Consider the following 21881-nt stretch of genomic DNA (forward strand, 5'->3'; position numbering starts at 1 on the left):
GACAGTGAGAGAGAGAGATAGTGAGAGAGAGAGATAGTGAGAGACAGTGAGAGACAGACACAGACAAATAGACAGAGACAATCAGACAGAGACAGTCAGACAGATAGTGAGAGACAGTGAGAGGCAGACACAGACAGAACATAATATTGCTGTGCTGCCACCACGTGGACATGAAGAGGTAACTGAACTGTGCTTTGAGTGACCGTTATTCTAGTTCCAAACTAACATGCTATAAGTAAAATTGACAAAATGTTTTTAAAAATGTTGATCATACCACAAATAATTTTCATTTTTAGCTTTTTATTTATCGCGCAACATAAAACAATATTGTGGTTTGTACCACATACACTATGTATTCACATAATACACCATACAGCTACAAAGAGAGACTGAACAAAAACAAAACAACTTTTTTTACATACTGCATACTTGACATGAAAAAATAGAACCAAGAACAATCTTTGAACTCAAAAAGGAATGTAGCTGCCAGTTGTGGTGTTTTGTTTGTTTTCTGTTTATTTGGGGCAGGATTTAAGCTTGAGTCCAGCTTGAGAACTGAGAGGGGGGTTTAAATTGTGATAATATTTGTGTGTGTGTTTATGAGAAAGAGAAAGGGGGACAGAGAGGGGGGGGGGGTGAGGGAGAGATGGAGAAAAGGATAGAGAGAGAGAGCTGGAAAGTATGTGAGGAAATATGTGAGATGTGTAAGCAGTTAGTGAGTGTATAAGTACGTAAGAAAATAAGTGCATGAGGGAGAAAAATAGCGTGGGAGTACACAATTGTTCCAATATTGTTCCAATATTTTAACATTCTCCCCTCACCATTAAAATGTACAACATACCCAAAACAGTAATGTTTAATAGAATAGCTTCCGCACATACACTGCAACAAGTTTTCAATTAAGATAACAGTCTGTTCACTTCAATATAATATGATCATTCAATCCCCATACCAGTTAAAAGTACCTTATGGGGACAAGGATTAATAAAAGTGTATGTATGAAATGTGTGAGTGCTTCAATTCAACAGTTGTCATTTTTTGTTTTGTTCACAGCCTTGAACATGAATGGGACGTTCCCATAAGATCAGCACCGGAGCAGTTCCTCATCCACTGAAACTGACATATTTAAAATAATAGTTCCTCTTATCTAAGAGCTCTAAAAAATATCAGTGATATAACCCCCCCCCCCCCCAACACACACACACTAATCCACGGGGGGGGGGGGGGGGGCACCATAGCCCCAGCCTCCTTTGAGCATGTTTCTGTTATTTCCATCACATCTTGTATAGAAATGTACAAAATTAATCTGAAGAATATAATGACCGGCACCCATTATTACATACGGATCATAAATATGCCTGAATCATTAGAACTGTGTGTGACTCATGCATTGTCGTTTTTTAAAAGGGGGGAAGTTTGTTCTTAAAGTGAGAATAGAATACAGTTGAAACAGGATCATGAGTCGTTGTGAGACAAAGGAACAGGCATATTTTCCAGCCCAGTCCCTAAATTAGTCAAAGTCCTGTTGGTCATGTCTGTGACAATCTATGACAATTAACAAAAGACAATATTACAAACTATACTACCAGGTATTACCTGGTGTCTTCCAGTAATACACTGTACCTTCAGTCTGGTACTACAAGTGTTAAGTTGTCATGGTTTTTCATTAGGGTTACATCGTTTACTACTGTTATAATCACTATCATTGATTTTAATAACCAACAACCACGTTAAAAAATGAGTTACGGCGGTGGCAACCTCTCACCTCATAGTCTAACACAATGAACAAGATCGATGGCTGGGGCTACACCTCACCTCTGTCACTAGAGTTCTCTCACACATTTCTGATGACTTTGATTCTGCACCTGTTTGATTCTCGTGTTTAAAAAATAATTTTAAAAAAGCAAACATATTTTGAGCTCTATTCAATCCGTATCGTTGAAGCGTTAACAGATTTCGTGATAGAAATGTAGTCATTTCCGATTGCGCCGACATGTGATGCATTTAGTGGGAATGCCGTCTCTTCCAACACCAGACCGTTGCGATTAAATTTCAATTGCGCTTTACCACTGAATTCCTGCGATACGGATTGATTACAGAGCCCTTCGTTTAGCATTGGTTCTCAGAACGGATAGCTAGATATCATACTCAGGTTTATAAGCAGCCTGATTACTGATTAGGTCTATCTCTTCTCACGAAGGGGGACTGGTTGGTTGCTGTCAGAGGTATCGTGTAGTACAGTACTAATGAAAACCGGACAGCAGTATTGAGTATACATCTACAGACACAACAACATATTGGAAATCACTGTGTTGCTTTCTGCTGCTGAAGGCTGTCTGACAAACTGACTGGACTTAAAAGCCTGGAATCATTCATGATTTAGTCATTATCCCTCACCAGTTAAATAATCTTACCTAAATATTTTAAATATTTACATTTTTTTTATCTCCCCCCCAAAAAAACACAAACCAAAAAAACGAAGCTTCAAGTTGTCAATAATCTGTTATTTTTTTCAAGATTAAAAGTGCTTTTATAAAATCCTTTCTTCTGTATGTACAATTTGTATTACCTATTTAAAAAAACGAAAAACAATCATCATTATCATGTAATAAATAAGAATAAAAAAGTGGATTAAAATGAGTTTAGATAAGAGAGCACACAGGGAAGCTGTGGACTAATGTTCATCATGTTTCTCTGTCCTCTCTGGTGCCTGTGTGTGTGTGTTTCTAGCTTTTTGCAACCATGACCAGTGTCTCTGCAACGTTGAGGTATAGAGAGCTCTATATCGACAACTTCATAAGCACCAGGGTTTTTCATCTCAGAAGTGAGCACCAAGCAGGCTCTGGTTCTCACACACACACACTTACGCACACACACACTTACGCACGCACGCACGCACGCACGCACGCACGCACGCACGCACGCACGCACGCACGCACGCACGCACGCACGCACGCACACACACACACACACACACACACACACACACACACACACACACACACACACACACACACACACACACACACACGCACACACACACAAACAAAAGCTAAGAGCTGGATACAACATGCACCATTGCACTGCACTGAGTGAGAGGCCTCTCTAACAGGCTGAGGAGGATCTTAGTGCAAGATGTGGAAAAAAGATTCACAACCTCTTGTAGCCCAGTCAACTGTGGTGCACATTAGACAGAGACAGCTGGGGTTCAACCCACTGACTGCAACACTTGATGACTTAGGGCCAATGCAGAGGCAGCCAGGATTGGTGAATAAGGTTTTACTGGCTCTGTTGTGACAAAGTATGCATAGAGACAAACCTAGCTCTGCTTCAAGACAACAAACAGCACCATGCAGAAGCAGGACTGACTGACTGAGCCCTTTTGGTGTGTCCACATGCGTAGAGAAAGCACCAGTGTGTGTTTAGGAGTGCATTTCTGTCCACACACTATTCCCATCTTATGTCTCCGGTTTCAGTGTAAAGGCCTTGCGTGGCCTGTGCTGCCTGCGGTCGTTGGAAGGACCAGACTTTGGCGGCCATGCCTCGGTGGTTTAAAGCAGTAAGGCATTGCTCTGTGCTGGCTGGATGACAAGAGCTTTGTGTGTGTGCGTGTGTCTGTGTGTATCAGTGCACCATTTTACAGGGGCTTACAGGGGAATCATAGTACTGGAGGGATAGATCTCTCAACCAACACCTGAAGGATGACGAGGACTTCCAGTGCCTGTTGTTCTACTCACTCTACGTCTATGCCATAGAAGCACCCAATTCCTTATATTCAGCATCTAGTGCCATGAAGAGTAGAGAAATGGAGTGACTGACGTCCTCCCTGTGAAAAGGATGAAGGTCAACATGAAGCACCAATATAGTGAGGTGGATTGGTAGGGTGAGAGGAACAATGACGAGAGAAGAACCCTTCTCTTCACAGCAAGGCAGACAAGACAGGAGTTTTTTTTTAAAGAGTTTGGGGACGTGCCTAAAAACCAGATGGTTCAGAGGAGGTTCTGTGGGTGGTGGCGTTTCTCTTCACTCTTTTGGTAATGATTAGTGATTCAAATGTTTAGAATTCCATGCTGGAAAGACTGTCTTGAGGAGCCTTGCAGTGCTGAGAAAGGCCATTCTCCAAGTACAGTCACAAGAATGTCAAAGACCTAAGGAAAAACAACAAAGAAATGGGCAGATTTCCAGAAATATGGGAGAAAATAAAGATCCGACTGAGAGACAGAACCCCTCGGGGGGAAAAACCTAAACCAATCACATCATTAATAACAACATGAATGACAAAACAACCATATCAAACAAATCAACTCAGCGTCATAAAAATAACAATACCTGTAATAACAACATTGACAGTAACAATAGCAATCGTAATAATATTGATAATAATAGTAATAATTAGGAGGATCATTAAAATTCTATGAAGAAGGAGAAGCGATGGAGTCCCCCCCCCCCCCGCGCGGAGGAAAGAGGACGAGCACCACAGGCAGCGTGTCTGTCTGGCCCAGGGTCTGGTCCAAACTGCTGCCTGACATGAGGTACAAAAACAAACAAAACAAAACGAGGAGTTAAACCAGTAGTCCCCCTCCTTCCAGCCCAGAGGAAACAGAGCAGGAAGAGAAGGATGGAGAGAGACACGGGACTAAAGGAAGGGCTGAGACACTCCTCCCTGGCCTGCTCAGCCCTCTCTCCCTCCACCAGTCTGTGTGTCCATCCATCCTCACACAAAGTGGCTGTAGGGCCCGGTGAGGGTGGTAAAGGCGTAGGGGGATACAGTGATGGTAGAGGTGGTGTGTCGCGTGGAGGCCAGCCGTGTCACCGGCCCCTCTCTCTTGTCCGTGGTCTGGCCAGGCCCCGGGCTGGCCCCTGCTGCCGTGGCCCCCAATTTGCGTTTCTTCCCAGGTTTGATGTCGTCGTAGGGCAGCCCCAGTAGAGCTGCCTCCTGCTGCCTCTCTCTAGCCCGCTCCGCCAGCATCTTCATCTTGGCCTCCCAGATCCACTGACCGTGGCAGGGCTGGTTCATGTTCTTGTGCTGGTAGAACACCAGGGAGATGCGGGTGGGGTGAGAGCGGTCGGGCCTCTTGAGCGGTGTGGTGGCGTGCAGCTCGCGCCGGGCGCACTCAATCAGGATGGACCCGTGGGCGGGCGCCACCGCCACCCCTCCGATGCTGGGGTCCAAGAAGTTATGCTCGCTGTCCGACCACCGCTCTTCCTCCTCGAGGTTGCGAGGAGTCTCAGCCTGGGACTGTCCATCCGACTGCTGTAGGGCATCGGGGAACAAGCGTCCCTCTGGGGCCGGGGACGGTGTACCTGCCATAGAGCCTCCGGAAGACTTCCAGGCCTTCTCCTGGAGCCCCAAGGGGGTCGAGCCCCAACTCTCGCCCGCCTTGGACCACATCTTGTCGGGGAAGCCTCCGACGGGACTGGGGCTATAACCAGCAGGAACCATGCCCATGGGCCAAGCCTTGGGCTGAGGGCTGGAATCAGGGCTGTCCCAGTGGTGGGGGGTGCCGGGGTGTGATGAGGGAAAGGGGGACGGGGGTATCTTTATGGAGGGAGACGGGGAGGGAGCAGGGGAGGCTGTGGGGGTGTTTGGGCCATGGTAAGAGTTCCACTGCTGGGAGTATGGGGAGGGCTGTTGTGGGGGATGCTGATGCTGCTCTTGGAGGTATGGGGACTGGAAAGTCTGGTGAGGTCCGTGCTGGTGAAACTGCTGCTTGTCTGAAGTGAAGGGAGCCTCCGGGGGGCCTGGTGGTTGGAGGTTGCCTTCCCAACTGCTGGGCACCCTAATGCCGTTGGGCTTGTGCCCATGCCAGGGCCCTCCAGCAGCACCAGGCTGAGGGGTGGTGCTGGGCATGCTGGGACAGCTCTGGGCATTGACCTCCTTATAAACTGGCATATCCATGGGCTCTTGCTTGATGACGGGGGTCCCTCTGTAGGAGGGCTCTGAGGAGGCTGAGGAGGGACGTGATTGGTTGTAGTCAGGCTGGTGAGGGTGTGGGTAAGTGCTGTGTTGGTGTTGGTTGGCTGGGTCTCCGTGCTCCTGCTGCTCAAGGTGGCCTGGGCTTGAGTAGGAGTGAGCCAGCCTGGCCTGGAGGCTCTGAACGTCTGGCTTCTTGTCCACAGGACTGGGGGAAAACTTGGGCCCCATGTGGTGCCAGGAGCCGTTGCAGCCCTCGTAAGTGAGCTCATGGGGGAAAAGTGTGCTAGGGTTGGGGTGGTAGGTGTAGTAGCTATAGGGCAGTGCTGCCGGTAGATTAGGGCGGTAGCCATTGACAGGGCCTGGTGGAGGTGGAAGTGCAGGGGGCTGGCCATTGGAAGAGAGGCCTCCCCGTGCGTAGTAGCCAGGGCGGGAGGGGTAGACGTGGTAGGGGTCGGCAGCCTGGGCAGGGTAGCCCTCCAGCTGACCATGGAAGTGCTGGAAGCGCTGGTCCACTGGCTCCTTCTTTATGGTGGGCTTCACCTCCTGCTTAGGGATGGCTGTGGAGGAGGGAAGATAGAGGGGTGATAAGACGGGTAAGATCAAGCGGTTTTAATGGTTGACTTGGTTGGACTTTTGGGATTGATGAGTTTGATTCCTGCATGGGCTGCATACTGTAAGCCGACTAGCTGTAGGTGTTAAGTGCAGGTCGGTTTAGATTAAAGCATCTACTCTCGGGCTCCCCAACTGGTAGACTATAAGTTCCAGCCCCCTGACCGGCCGTTCAAGAAAAACGATCCCTGATTTGCTCCATGACCACACTATTATCATCGTACTGTAAAGCTGGTTGGAGTTCTGCTCACAATACTAGAGTGATGGGTTTATTGTCATAAACCTCACAGCACTCATAAAGCCACTCTCCTACATGTTTATAGTAGAGGTCAGAGGTCATCTCACCTTTATTGCCATTCTGTCTGACAGGGGAGCCAGCGTGCCGGACCTCCATCTTGATCCCGGGTTTCTCCGGCGTCTCTGTGGGCGTTGGCGGCTGCTGCTTGCCCTTCTTCTTCTCGGAGGCGCGGTTCTTAGCGTCCAGGCGGCGCTGGCGGCAGGACTTGGCGCGCTCGGGCAGCTTGCGGACCTCACGGCGGAAGTTGTTGAGCACCTGAATGGCGCCTGTGCGCATCTTTTGACGCTGGCCCTCCTCGCTGCCGAACTCGTCTGTGAGGGCGGCCTTGTAGAGGGGAAGTACGTGGAGCTGCTCGTCCTCTGGGATCTCCCCCACCGCACGGTTGTCCTCTTTCGTCAGAGTGCACACCTGGGGGTGAACAGAGGGGTGTTAGCGTAGCGAGAGAGACTGCGTAACTGCTGTGTGTCGTACAGTTGTCCTGCACAGCTTTCACGTTTCATGTACGGTGTGTGTACGGTGATACACTGGCCCACGAAATTCTTACTTGCAGGTTCCTTCTCGACAATGCAACGACAATGCAACAACAATAATAAATAATAAAAGATAAGAACACGAACATAAAGTAAATGGCTCAGTAGAACAGAATAAACATTTTAGTATAAGTACAATACAGGAAGGCAGAATTTATAGTCCAATATTTACACGTGCTTTGTGGAAGGGGGGATTGGGGGGCAAGTGCACCTGGACTGTACATGGGGAGTGGTAGGGGTGGAGGAAGGGTTAGGGTGGGACACTCACTGTCTGTTCTATCCTCATGTAGTCAGACACAGACTATACCAACCCCAATATGCCCCCACACACAGCGGAGCATCCATACAATGTCCACACATAGAGAGGGAAAGAGCGAGAAAGAAGATTGACGACGGAGTGACGGAGAGAGCAACAAAAAGAGAGAACGAGACAGGGGTAGAGGTAAGGCTGTGTGTCGTACCACAGTGCAGCCATTGTAGAGGTTGTGCTGGTCCTTGTGGGCATGGGCACAGAAGTCCATGCAGGCGGTGACTCCGGAGAACGGCCGGCCTTCCTTCAGACCCAGCCTGCAGTCTGTGGCTTTCGTCTCATTCTGACACTGAGGGACAGGAGAGGGGACACAAGTTAGGTTAGCGTGGTTTTATTCTACAGACCATATCTAGCACTCATTGCAGCCGTGAGTTTTTATTGTGCACTTTTTGGAGGGAAGGCTACAAAACAGTTCTCCAGCGGAGTGTAAAACCACTGAGGGACACAGGGAAGAGGACGGCATGTCCCAGAGCAACCTGTTACTGTACACAACAGATCTAACACATAGCATCCTTCAGCTTGTTTTGTTTACTTTCAGAGGGACCGTCTACTATGTACAGTTCCGGTGCTGTTCTCAGTTAGGTGTACACTCTTAGAAAAAAGGGTTCTTCGGCTGTCCCCATAGGAGAACGGTTTTGGGTTCCATGTAGAACCCTCTGTGGGAAGGGTCCTATAAATGAACCTGAACGGCTTCTACACGGAACCAAAAAGGGTTCTTCAAAGGGTTCTCCTATGGGGACAGCCGACGAACCAGGCTCGAGATGGCACCTTTTTCCCCTAAGAGTGTAAGTGCAGGTGTTAAAAGGCAGATGTTACCTGGTTACTGTAGGCCTGTGGGGCCAGCTGCTTGTACAGGGGAGCCACCTCAGTGGCCAGATCCTGGAAGTTATCCCTGAGTTGATCCTCCTAACATACACACAAAGACAGATACCCTGGTAGCTCAATCACAGTGTTAGCTTAGTGTGGTGTGGTCAATAATAATAATTGTACACAGGTGGTTGGTAGTTTTTGGATATAAAAGCAAGGAAAGGAGGCATCTCTTGTCTGTGGAGGCTGCGCAACCTTTTTCAAGTCTCAATAGTACAGATATGGTACTACACATTACCTCTTGGGGGTGGTCTCCTGCTAGTCTGAACTTGCGTGGCGTTTTGCTGCGGGCGTACTTGCAGCCGTTGAAGTACATGCTCCAGGAACAGCCGAAGGAGAAGGAAGCTCCACAGCTGTCGGGGTCCTTGCCTTGGCACGCGCACGTACGACTGCAGGCAGGCAGGGGGAGACAGAGAGCACGACACAGTCAGCACCACTCACAACCCCATCAGACACTCACAAGGTAATGTTCATCGTTCAGAAAGCCTCAGTGCATTGAATGTCTATTGAAAACGACAATGAAGTAGTCTGCAGTCCATAAGTAGACGAACTTGCTCATTTATTTTCATGCACAGAAGTTCTGTCTGAAAGCCTCCCTCAGTGCGCCATCTAAACATCTTTGAACTGCTGAGTTTACTGCTAATTAAAGAAGAATATAAGCATATTCAGCCGACTCATTCGTGGTTCTGTGAACGTTTCCTGTCACTCACTCGTCGTTGAGTCCACAGCGGCGGCTAGTGGGGTTGCCGAACTGTGTGAGGGTGGCGGAGAGCTCTCGATAGAGCTTGTCGCCTAGCGCCCGGGGCACGCCCTCCCACGCCATGATGAGGATGATGATGAAGGCGTTGGGACAGTGGTGACCCGCCCGGGGACGCACCAGACACAGCAACTTCTCTGTATCACTGCCCCGACGAATCACCTGATGGGAGAGGGGAAAAGACAGAAAGGGAGGGGGGGCGAGAGAAAGGGAGAGAGAGAGTAGAGAAGAATCCGGATGTCAATCAATAGTGTCTGTTGAGAAGCCTTGAAACCGTTAGCAGGGTGTCAAAGAGAGTGACAGAGGTAGAGAGTGACAGAGGTAGAGACCTCCAACTGGGCAGGAGAGGGCTCAGGGAGACCCCCTACTGGACCCCCTACTGGACCCCCTACTGCTTTACTGTCTGAGGGTGAGGCTGTGGTGTTTGTCTACTACCTCTGCTCTACTCCCCCTCATTTTCACTAATGGCTATTAGTATATAGAAGGAGTGAAGTGTGAAATGTCTGTTTGGTTTTTACAATGTCTGGTGAAAGTTGTGTGTTGATAAGAAATTGTTTGTGGTTACCTACACTAGTGTGTTGTGTCAGCCCAAGGGCCAGTCTGTTTGTGCTACCATGTCAACCCCCTGTCACTCATGGTCATGTTTGGCTTGGTAATGAGACCAATGGAGTTGTTAGAGCACACAGGTGTTGACACACAGATCTGGGACCAGGTGTTGACACACAGATCTGGGACCGGGTGTTGACACACAGATCTGGGCCCGGGTGTTGACACACAAATCTGGGACCGGGTGTTGACACACAGATCTGGGACCGGGTGTTGACACACAGATCTGGGACCGGGTGTTGACACACAGATCTGGGACCGGGTGTTGACACGCAGATCTGGGACCGGGTGTTGACACACAGATCTGGGACCGGGTGTTGACACGCAGATCTGGGACCGGGTGTTGACACGCAGATCTGGGACCGGGTGTTGACACGCAGATCTGGGACCGGGTGTTGACACGCAGATCTGGGACCGGGTGTTGACACACAGATCTGGGACCGGGTGTTGACACACAGATCTGGGACAGGGTGTTGACACGCAGATCTGGGACCGGGTGTTGACAAACAGATCTGGGACCGGGTGTTGACACACAGATCTGGGACCGGGTGTTGACACACAAATCTAGGACCGGGTGTTGTGTAGGGTTAGGCTTTGTTTGTTCTGTGAGAGGTAGGTTCAGTGTTTTATGTACTCACCCACTTGGCGATGGGACATCCCTGAGAGCTCTTGCCTTCCCGGCCGGTGTAGACTACCTTTTCAATACGGATAGCATCTCCCTTCTCTCCATACCTGCACCGAGAGACAGACAGTACAGTGTGAGTGTACGTCTTCCTGAACACAACAACTGATTTGTTACCAGTATAAAACGTTCCCATCGTGCCTTAAAACACCCGTTAGCTGTGGTATATTAACTAATGGCATTATTGGTTAGTAAGCAAGTTGCCTATGAGCTTCTGCATGACCATAATGCAAATGTTTGAGAGTTGAAGGTGTCTTGTCAAACACAGAAACCACAAGCTGGCTGGCCAAGAGGAGTGTTCACAGGCCACCGTTGATATTCACAGAGGCGAGACGGGAGCAGCCAAAGCCCAACATAATCTGACCAGAACATTGTTAGCCAGTGTGTCTGACGAAGAGAATGAAACCCGAACCCTTCAGGGCCGTCCACGCCGTGCGATAGCTATAACGATAATTCTAACCAAATCATTTTTCTTGTTTTTATCTTTATCGTTCTAGTTCAAGTGAACAGGAGCACTCGAAGCTTCAATGATAACCACAAAGAGAGCGGAGATCGACTAACGACAGCGACGGGTTCGTCCCTGTCCCTCCGATGATAAAGCGTTGACAGCCAATCAAAAGACGTGTTCTATTGAAGAGTTTGTCCATATGGTTCTAGGTGTGCGAGGCTGCTTGGAACAGGGGAGAGGGCAACGTGCACAGTAACGTTGCCTGAATAACTGGGCATGTGTGAGCATATCGGTGGCCACATTCAATTGTAGGATGACTTGGGAGAAGGATCAACGTCAAAACAGCGCCTGTCCGTACGAGAAGGCCACATTTCCTGATGGTATCTGTTAATAATTGAGAAGCAGCCTGACAGAATGCACACTATGACGAGACCCTGCTGGTGTGCCTTTCTGGACCATTAGCCTACTGATCCAAATGGCTGCATAACCAGGCCAAGGCTTTGTGCAGTTATTTCGGCACGAGTCATTCAAAACAGGACGTTGGAGCAGTTACTCAAATTAGCATATGCATCACTGCAGTTTTACAGCCCTGTAGAATGGCTGTGTGCTCCCTTGATACAATAATACATTACTCATTGCACTGTGTCGTTGTCTCCTGGGTAGAATATTGGTCTTGTTTAAAAGTAATCAACAGTGGAGCTTTGTGTGCCAGAGGGGACTTGCAGAGCGCAGCCTGGAGGAATGCACATATTTATTTATTTGTCTTGCACTTTGACAGGTAAATATGTATAACCCTACTATTTAGATAATGACTGGCCTAATATTTAGCTTCTTACATCGGCTACAACTCTAGCCTTTCTCTTCCAGCTGTTCCAGCGTGCAATAGGCTATATGACTACAATAGGCTATATGGCTACAATAGGCTATATGACTACAATAGGCTATATGACTACAATAGGCTATATGACTACAATAGGCTATATGGCTACAATAGGCTATATGACTACAATAGGCTATATGACTACAATAGGCTATATGGCTACAATAGGCTATATGGCTACAATAGGCTATATGGCTACAATAGGTTATATGACTACAATAGGCTATATGGCTACAATAGGCTATATGGCTACAATAGGTTATATGACTACAATAGGCTATATGGCTACAATAGGCTATATGACTACAATAGGCTATATGGCTACAATAGGCTATATGGCTACAATAGGTTATATGACTACAATAGGCTATATGGCTACAATAGGCTATATGGCTACAATAGGCTATATAGGCTATATGGCTACAATAGGCTATATGGCTACAATAGGCTATATGGCTACAATAGGCTTATATGGCTACAAATAGGCTATATGACTACAATAGGCTATATGGCTACAATAGGCTATATGGCTACAATAGGCTATATGGCTACAATAGGCTTATACAATGGCTATATGACAAATAGGCTATATGACTACAATAGGCTATATGGCTATATGGCTACAATAGGTTATATGACTACAATAGGCTATATGGCTACAATAGGCTATATGGCTACAATAGGTTATATGACTACAATAGGCTATATGGCTACAATAGGCTATATGACTACAATAGGCTATATGGCTACAATAGGCTATATGGCTACAATAGGTTATATGACTACAATAGGCTATATGGCTACAATAGGCTATATGGCTACAATAGGCTATATGACTACAATAGGCTATATGGCTACAATAGGCTATATGGCTACAATATATGGCTTATTATATGGCTACAATAGGCTATATGACTACAATAGGCTATATGGCTACAATAGGCTATATGGCTACAATAGGCTATATGGCTACAATAGGTTATATGGCTACAATAGGCTATATGACTACAATAGGCTATATGGCTACAATAGGCTATATGGCTACAATAGGCTATATGGCTACAATAGGTTATATGACTACAATAGGCTATATGGCTACAATAGGCTATATGGCTACAATAGGTTATATGACTACAATAGGCTATATGGCTACAATAGGCTATATGACTACAATAGGCTATATGGCTACAATAGGCTATATGGCTACTCCACTATTGCTCTTCTGGTGAAATCGCAGGAAAAGCTATAGGCTACAAAATAGGACATTTCTTTAGCACTTTTTATACTAGGCCTAATATCATTTTGTGGAGAGAAGCAGGCCTGCTCTTGCTAAAATGTAAAATAGGCCTTGAGTAAATGAACTGTCAGTTAAGGATGGCAAGGATCCCGGAGTCGCCTCTTCACTGTTAACGTTGAGACTGGTGTTTTGCGGGTAATATTTAATGAAGCTGCCAGTTGAGAACTTGTGAGGTGTCTGTTTTTTCAAACTAGACACTCTAATGTACTTGGGAGTAGTACACAGCGTTGTGCGAGATTTTCAGTTTCTTGGCAATGTCTTGCAAGGAATAGCCTTCATTTCTCAGAACAAGAATAGACTGATGAGTTTCAGAAGAATGTTCTTTGTTTCTGGCCATTTTAAGCCTGTAATCGACCCCAGAAATGCGGATGCTCCAGATACTCACCTAGTCTAAAGAAGGCCAGTTTTATTGCTTCTAGTCTAAAAAAGGCCAGTTTTATTGATTCTTTAATCACAACTACAGTTTTCATCTGTGCTAACATAATAGCAAAGGGTTTTCTAATGATCAAATAGCCTTTTAAAATGATAAACTTGGATTAGCTAACACAACGTGTCATTGGAACACAGGAGTGATGGTTGCTGATACTGGCCCTCTGTACGCCTATGTAGATATTCCATTAAAAATCTGCCGTTTCCAGCTACAATAGTCATTTCCAACATTAACAAAGTCTACACTGTATTTCTGATCAATTTGATGTTATTTTAATGGACAAAAAATGCGCTTTTCTTTGAAAAACAAGGACATATCTATGTGACCCCAAACTTTTGAACTGTAGTGTATATATTTTTTTTTGGGGGGGGGGGGGGGGGGGCATAAAATAATGTAAAAACTCCAGGAATTCAGCTCAAAGTGATTTGATCGACATGATTTTACTAAAATCTGTCCCCAAGTATTCACACGCATAATAGAGATACGTGATAATATACAAATGTAAGCAACATGTCGATCTTATCTTATCGCTGCAACTCCCCAACAGGCTTGGGAGGTGAAGGTTGAGTCATGTGTCCTCCATGTGTCCTCCAAAACACCCGGAAGCCAGCCGCACCAATGTGTCGCTGACATCCGAGGTCACCCTGCAGGTGCCCGGCCCGCCACAATGAGTCGCTAGAGCGCGATGAACCAATTAAGGCCCCCCCCCAGGCCAAAACCTTCCCCTAACCCAGACGACGCTGGGCCAATTGTGCGCCGCCCTATGGGACTCCCGATCACGGCCGGTTGTGACTCAGCCTGGGATCGAACCCAGGTTTATAGTGATGCCTCTAAAACTGCGATGTGGTTCCTTAAACCGCTGCGCCACTCAGGAGGCCCCAAAATTAGGATGTTTTAATCAAACATTATACCTGTTTGAGCTCCTTGCGTTCAATTTGCAATCGAGAAATTATTTGTAAATATGTTTTGGCCCCCCGACCATCTGCTGAAGAAGAAATCCTCCCGCGGCTGAATCTAGTTGATGACCGCTGGCCTACAGTCTGCAATAGGATGCTTTGATCAGCCGATTGACAGGTGCACTGCAGAACCATAAACTGTTGTAGATGGCCCTTACTCTAACACTAAACCTAACCCTTTCTCCAACCTTAAACCTAACCCTTACTCCAACCTTCAACCTAACCCTTACTCCAACCCTAAACCATAACCCTAGCAAGCGGTTGCATATCAACATGTGCAGTTGATCATTTGTGGATAGTATGACCCAATCTCTTGATCATCTATAGGGAACTATCCAAATCAAGTGTAACCGCATCCCTGTGCGTTGGCTTGGTATATGTGTATGTGCCTGGTTAGGTTCTGGCGCGTGTGTCCCTCGCTGCACAATGTGTAGAGAGATGTGGCTGGGTTAGCTACCAGCATTACTCAGACGTTCCTTCTTCCCTGTGTATCATACCTGTCATGTTGATAACGTCACCCCTGACCGGGTCTATCATGGTGGGACACATGTGGCTTTGTCCTTAATGGGAACTCATTCACCAATCATCAGCCGGTCAAAGTGTGTTGGCTCGGCCTCCACAGGGGTGGGCCAATGGGGTCAGAGGTGAGGCAGAGGTCAGGGGGAGACTATGGAGGGCTTTAGTTCTTACGTCATCTCTCAAACAAAGAAGCCTCTTCCTCCTCTCCTCACCTATCCCCCCCCCCCCCCCATCCATCCTGATGAGTCACTGGTCTATAGAAACAGTCCTCTGTCAATAAAATGGCCAGTCACTCTCAGTCCCGGTCCCCTATACAACAATGTGTGGGACCCAACCTAAGCAGCCCCCCCATGTTTAGTCAGTGAAAACTCAGCTACCATTGAACTATTCCTGTTTTGTCAGTTGATATTTGCGTAAGTATTAGGATACATGGTAAATGTGATTGTTTCCATTCCCTAGTTTCACGTCACCATTCTCCCAAGAGGAAACTGAGTCTATCCATTCCCTAGTTTCACGTCACCATTCTCCCAAGAGGAAACTGAGTCTATCCATTCCCTAGTTTCACGTCACCATTCTCCCAAGAGGAAACTGAGTCTATCCATTCCCTAGTTTCACGTCACCATTCTCCCAAGAGGAAACTGAGTCTATCCATTCCCTAATGCAAATGTACTCGGTTTGATTCTCATTTTCTCTCTCTCTCTATAAATATATATATATATATATATATATATATATATATATATATATATATATATATATATATATATATATATATATATTAGTGCAGACAGAGAGAGGTATATATATATATATACACATCTCTCCCTGCCTCTCCTTTCTCTGTCTCTTCCCCTCATCTCTCCCTACCTCTCTCCTATCCTCTCCCTATGCCTAGCCCTCTTCTCTGTTTGGTCTGATCTGCTGATGCGGTTATTTCCTGTTCCTCCTATTGGATTCTGGGTCAGGGATACCCTGGGGACAGGATCACAGGGGTGTTAAGGGGGGGGGGGGGGTAGGAGGACAGCAGCACTGGGGAGAGAGAGCAAAATAGAGGGAGGCATGGAGAGAGAGAGAGAGAGAGAGAGAGAGAGAGAGAGAGAGAGAGAGAGAGAGAGAGAGAGAGAGAGAGAGAGAGAGAGAGAGAGAGAGAGAGAGAGGGAAGAAAAGAGAGAGTGATGCTAGCTCACAGCTGTGAGAGTGTTTGATGCCAAGACCCTTGTTCATAGGCAGAGGAGAGGAGAGAAGGAATGGAAAGAGGGGGAGAGAAAGGGAGAGGGCGAAGGGTAGAGAAAGAGCGAGCAAGAGTGAGAGAATGTGAGGGAGTGGGAGAAGGAGAGAGAGAAGGGGAGAGAAAGGGAGATGGGGAGAGAAAGGGAGGGGGAGAGAGAGGGAGATAGAGAAGAGAAAAGGGAGACAGAGAAGGAGAAAGGGAGAGGAGAGACGGAGAAGGGGAGAGACGGAGAGAGAGCGAGAGGGGGATAGAGAGGAAGAGGGGACAGGAGAGAAGGAGGAAGAGGGAAAATGAGAGAGAGACTGTGAAGAAGAGGACAGCTAGCTCTGCTCTAGGTGAATCAGGAGACTGCCATTGCCAGTTGCGTGGCTGTAATCTAGGGTGCTAAAATCCCTGGACAAGCACACCAACAGTATTTTGTAGTGTTTCCTCCACCCACCCGTCAATTTCAGTCCATGCTCCTTTTCCCTGCCTTATCTAGAGGTAAATACTAATATGCATCATACTCCTATGGTTTCTGAGTTATTTCAGTCTATGTCAGTCTCTTCTCTAACAGGTATCAAGTATGCTCCAGAAGTCTCACCTGGTCTCCATCAGGTCTCGTATGGAGGCCACAGTGGGCCCAGAGCCCAAGTGATTGTAGTATGGACCCTCATCCTTCTCTAGGATTTGCTCTGTAAAGAGAGAGAGAGAGAGTTACAGACAGAGTTCACAATGCAGTCCAAATTCAACCAACATTGTAACTTCCATTTGGGATGATGTGGATTAGTGCAGGACAGTTCTGTGACATTGCAGGTATCAGAAGTAGTAGTGCCCAATTATTCAGATCTAACAAGCCATGGAAACAACGAGGAATCATAGATTGGTGTGACTGATGCCAGATGTAAAACCACACACACTTCCTGTATCCTGTGACTGACTATGTTATGACAGGGGAATAGTGGTGAGCTTCTGAATAAAGGGAGAGTCTGGGTGGGGACACTACAATAGAAACAAGGGTGTTTGAGAGAGTGAATGAGTCAGTGTGTGTGTGTGCGCGCGCGCGCGTGTGTGTGTGTGTGTGTGTGTGTGTGTGTGTGTGTGTGTGTGTGTGTGTGTGTGTGTGTGTGTGTGTGTGTGTGTGTGTGTGTGTGTGTGTGTGTGTGTGTGTGTGTGTGTGTGTGTGTGTGTGTGTGTGTGTGTGTGTGTGTGTGTGTGTGTGTGTGCCTGCATGCATGTGTATAAGGAAAGCGAGAGTATGAGAGAGTGTATCTGAGGTCACATTCCTGTGACAGTGCAGGGAGGAACCAAGGAAAGGCGTGGTCAGAGAGAAGCAGGAAATACTACACAGGACTACTGGCCTAAATAGTGTGTGAGAAAATAGTTGTGTGCGGGGGAGTAGTGGTTCCATGTTTGGAATCAGCAGAGTAGAGGGATTTGTAAAACTATGCTTGCTTCTCTGAGAGAGAGAGAGAGAGAGAGAGAGAGAGAGAGAGAGAGAGAGAGAGAGAGAGAGAGAGAGAGAGAGAGAGAGAGAGAGAGAGAGAGAGAGAGACAGAGAGAGAGAGAGAGAGGAAGCGACAGAGAGAGAGGAAGAGACAGAGAGAGAGACAGAGAGAGAGAGAGAGAGAGAGAGAGAGAGACAGAGAGAGACAGAGAGAGAGAGAGAGAGAGAGAGAGAGAGAGAGAGAGAGAGAGAGAGAGAGAGAGAGAGAGAGAGAGAGAGAAGAGAGAGAGAGAGAGAGACAGAGAGAGAGAGAGACAGAGAGAGACAGAGAGAGAGAGAGAGAGAGAGAGAGAGACAGAGAGAGACAGAGAGAGAGAGAGAGAGAGAGAGAGAGAGAGAGAGAGAGAGAGAGAGAGAGAGAGAGAGAGAGAGAGAGAGAGAGAGAGAGAGAGAGAGAGAGGAAGAGACAGAGAGAGAGACAGAGAGAAACAGAGAGAGAGAGAGAGAGAGAGGAAGAGAGAGAGACAGAGAGAGAGAGAGAGGAAGAGACAGAGAGAGACAGAGAGAAACAGAGAGAGAGAGAGAGAGAGAGAGAGACAGAGAGAGAGAGAGAAGAGACAGAGAGAGAGAGAGAGAGACAGAGAGAGAGAGAGACAGAGAGAGACAGAGAGAGAGAGAGAGAGAGAGACAGAGAGAGAGACAGAGAGAGAGAGAGACAGAGAGAGAGAGAGAGAGAGAGAGAGAGAGAGAGAGAGAGAGAGAGAGAGAGAGAGAGAGAGAGAGAGAGAGAGAGAGAGGTGAAATAGAGGGGCGAATGAGTCCATGTGTGGGTGTGTGAGGGAGTCGGGTTACACATGGGGTGTTTCTGTGTGGTGTTGACAGGACAGTGTGTAAATAGGCTTCACTATGGAGACCCGTTGTCTGGTGGCCTTTTCTCTTGGTAACAGCCTTACAGCACACGGCATAGCAAGTGTTCCCTGCAGCTGCTCTCTCTCTCTCTTCTCTCCCTCCCTGTGATCCCTGGTCAAAAGTAGTGCACTAAATAGGGCACGCAAATAATAGTGCACATTTGGGAAGCGGACCGAGAGGCCGTGTGCCACTTTGTCAGACATGTAGCCTAGACAGTGGCCTGCTCTGTGCTGTCTGCCAGCCAGACCCTCACAATGGACTCCTTCTCGTGTTGTATTACTCTCACCGTCTCCCTCTGAACCTTGCACTGTAGCTGACTGGAGAGTAGAGGCCTGCATCACACTCACCTCGGCAACACACAAACCGGCAACACAAACACACTCCGGCTGGCATCACACACATTCTCAGACACACTCATGTGATGTTCAGAGAGAGGAGCTGGAGCAGAAGTGACTGGGCCACTTGATGTATACCTCTTGATAAACTGGGTGGTTGGTGCCCTGAATGCTGATTGGCCTACAGCCATGGTATATCAGACCGTATACCACGGGTATGACAAAACATGTATTTTTACTGCTCTAATTACGTTGGTAACCAGTTAACAATAGTAATAAGGCCTCAGTGTTTGTGATATATGGCCAATATACACGGCTACGGGCTGTGTTCAGGCACTCCACGCCGCGTCGTGCCGAAGAACAGCCCTTAGACATGGTATATTGGTCATATACCACACCTCCTCGGGCCTTAGCGCTTAAATATACCTGCTGCTGCCTGCTGTATAGCATCAGCCACTGCTGTACAGTATATTTCATGTTTTCTAGTAATCCTAAATGTATGGAGTAAGAGGAGCATGTCTTCTATAGGAGTTTGTTTGTTTCTATACTAGATACTATATCGTTTTCTGGTTTTATTATTGTGTGCAGCCCAGTCACTGGGAGTGTAAAGCTTGTGTAACTCTGGGGCCCAGCAGTGGTCGAAATGTAGCTACATTAAAACTGCGTAGTTCCACACAGACACACTACTCACCAACACAGTCGCAGGTGGGGAACTCAGCCTGGAGGTCCTTGGCGGGCATGTCTAGCAGGCTTTTAGTGGGCGTGTCCAGGTAGCGTAGCGGCGACTCCAGGAAGCCTTTTAGGGAGGGGTTGAGGGGGAATCCGTCCTTAGTGGGGGTGTCGTCCTCGCCCCCCTCAGAGAATGATCCGGTGGTGGAGAGGACAGCCACGTTCCCATTCGTCTCGATCTTCATGCGTTTGGGCAGCGGGGACGTGGAGGGGGAGAGAGGCACGGTGAAGGGGTCTTCAAGGACGCGGTGCTGCTGCTGCTCCAGATGGACCTCTTGGCGCAGCGAGAGAGGCAACTGGGCCCCCTCGGGCTGCTCCTCCATGGGGCTCTCAATGGAGGGCTGTGTGGCAGAGGTGTAGGATGCTTCACTCACACCCCTTGTCACATTCTCCTTGTCCACCTCCATGTCCTGGTCTGCTGGTGGGGCTGTGGTAGAAGCTAAGGGAGTAGGGCTGCAGGACTGGGTGGCGGTGCTGGACGGTGACATGGTCCTGGCTTGTCCTGAGGTTATGTTGGGCTGGGCTGAGGCTGAGGGGGACTGGTCCTGAGGCTGGATCTGAGGAGGGCAGGGCACTGGGGCCGAGGATGAACTGTCCCCGAACTCTGCCTCGAACTGGAGGATCAGCTCCTCAAACTTGGGGTCCAGGGAGCTGAGGCCTGGTATGGACTGAGAGGTGGTGGAGGTCTGTGTGGCGCCGGCCTCCCCTGAGCTAGCCGGGGCGTCCGGGGCTGCAGGGAGAGGCAGAGGGGTTGAGACGGCTGGACTGTTTACAGAGAAGGCAGGAGCAGTGACAGAGCGTGCAATAGAAGAGTTTAAAATGGATACCTGAGATTGGGCCGGGGTTGGGAGGCCTGCAGCAGCCTGAGTGGGGTTACTGAGGAGGGGGAAGGTAGGGAAAGGGAGAGAACCTGAATGGGCGCTGGCCAGAGGCAGGGCTCCGATCATGGTGAGTGGAGACGGTTTTTGTATGGAGATCTGGCTGTGAGGCAGGAAGGTTGGCATGGAGGCCTTCTGCTTGGTTTTCTTGATGACTATCGTCTTGGGTTTTGGACCTGGATAGTGCAGCATCCCTGGCTGCTTGAGGAGCGGCGATGTCCCCACCGTGCTCTTCCTCCTCTTGGGCTCCTTGGGCTCCTGCTTGATGGCCACAGGGATGAGGTGGCCCTCGGGGCCCATCTGTTGGGGCCACCACTTGCGGAGGTTCTGGCAGGCCTGGGTAGGCCGTGGAGGACAGAGGCCTGGGGGGCCGGGGGGGTTAGAGAAGAGGTTCCTCTTGTGGTGAAGGTGCTGCTGCAGGGCTGTCTGGGTGGAGTAGTGGATGGCAGTGCTGCCTGTGGAGAGAGGTGGACCAGGGTACCCAGGCTGCTGCTGGCCGTTCATCAGGCCGTAGCGACTGCCCATGTAGGCACAGGCAGAGCTCTGGTACTCCCCAGAGTTGACCTCCTGCTTGACCTGAGGCATCCCTGGTTCCTGCTTGATGTGGTGGTGTGGGACGGGCAGCTTGAAGGGGTCATTTATGTACTTTCCGCTGGAGTCCCCCAGTAGCTGTTTGAGTTCGGACATGGGGTCGCCAACGCTGTGGCCACCGGATGGAGGGGCGAAGTGAGACTGCTGGGAGTCTGAGTACATCATCATCCACCGGTTCCTCTGCTCTTGGATTCCCCCAGGGGCCTGCTGCTGCTGCCACTGCTGAGGGTGGGGGCTGCCTGCCTGGGTCTGCAAAGGGGAGGACGGGAGAGGGGAGGCGTGGGCCGGATGACCCTGGGACTGGGGTCTGTGCTGCTGCTCCCACGACCCGGAGCTCTGCTGGGGGTACAGTCCAGGGGGGGACAGATTGTGACCGCGAGGAGGACAAAGAGGACATGGGGCCGGGGGAGGAGGGGAGCAAGCGGTTGCCGTGCTGGGGGTGTACAGGGGGTTGTTGGTGGCTGGTGGAGGAGGCCTGGGCAGGAGGGACCACAGTCTGGGGGGTGGTGGCAGACAGCTGGGTCAGGGCCTCGATAGCTATGGCCGTCTGCAGACTGACGTTCTTCTCCTTGGCGATGGAGAGGACCTGAGGGGAGCAGGGGACAGAGCCTGGGCGTTGGCCCTGTTGGTGAGGGTGAAGCGGGTTACCTCCATTGACATGGGGGTGAGGATGGTG

General features: G+C 48.8%; 1 protein-coding gene across 1 annotated transcript in view; it reads right to left on the reverse strand.

Moving 5' to 3' along the window:
• Positions 1-280: 280 nt before the first annotated feature.
• The window catches only part of LOC124034168 (methylcytosine dioxygenase tet3-like), a 73583-nt gene continuing 51982 nt past the window's right edge, over positions 281-21881 (reverse strand). Inside the window, 10 exon segments of the mRNA XM_046346971.1 lie at positions 281-6474; positions 6872-7232; positions 7816-7953; positions 8481-8570; positions 8770-8920; positions 9242-9450; positions 10533-10626; positions 16921-17011; positions 19699-21565; positions 21567-21881. Coding sequence (XP_046202927.1) covers positions 4715-6474; positions 6872-7232; positions 7816-7953; positions 8481-8570; positions 8770-8920; positions 9242-9450; positions 10533-10626; positions 16921-17011; positions 19699-21565; positions 21567-21881 — 5076 coding nt within the window. The 3' untranslated portion in view covers positions 281-4714.

This window comes from Oncorhynchus gorbuscha, linkage group LG04, assembly GCF_021184085.1.
Source record: "Oncorhynchus gorbuscha isolate QuinsamMale2020 ecotype Even-year linkage group LG04, OgorEven_v1.0, whole genome shotgun sequence".
Classification (NCBI taxonomy): Eukaryota; Metazoa; Chordata; class Actinopteri; order Salmoniformes; family Salmonidae; genus Oncorhynchus; species Oncorhynchus gorbuscha.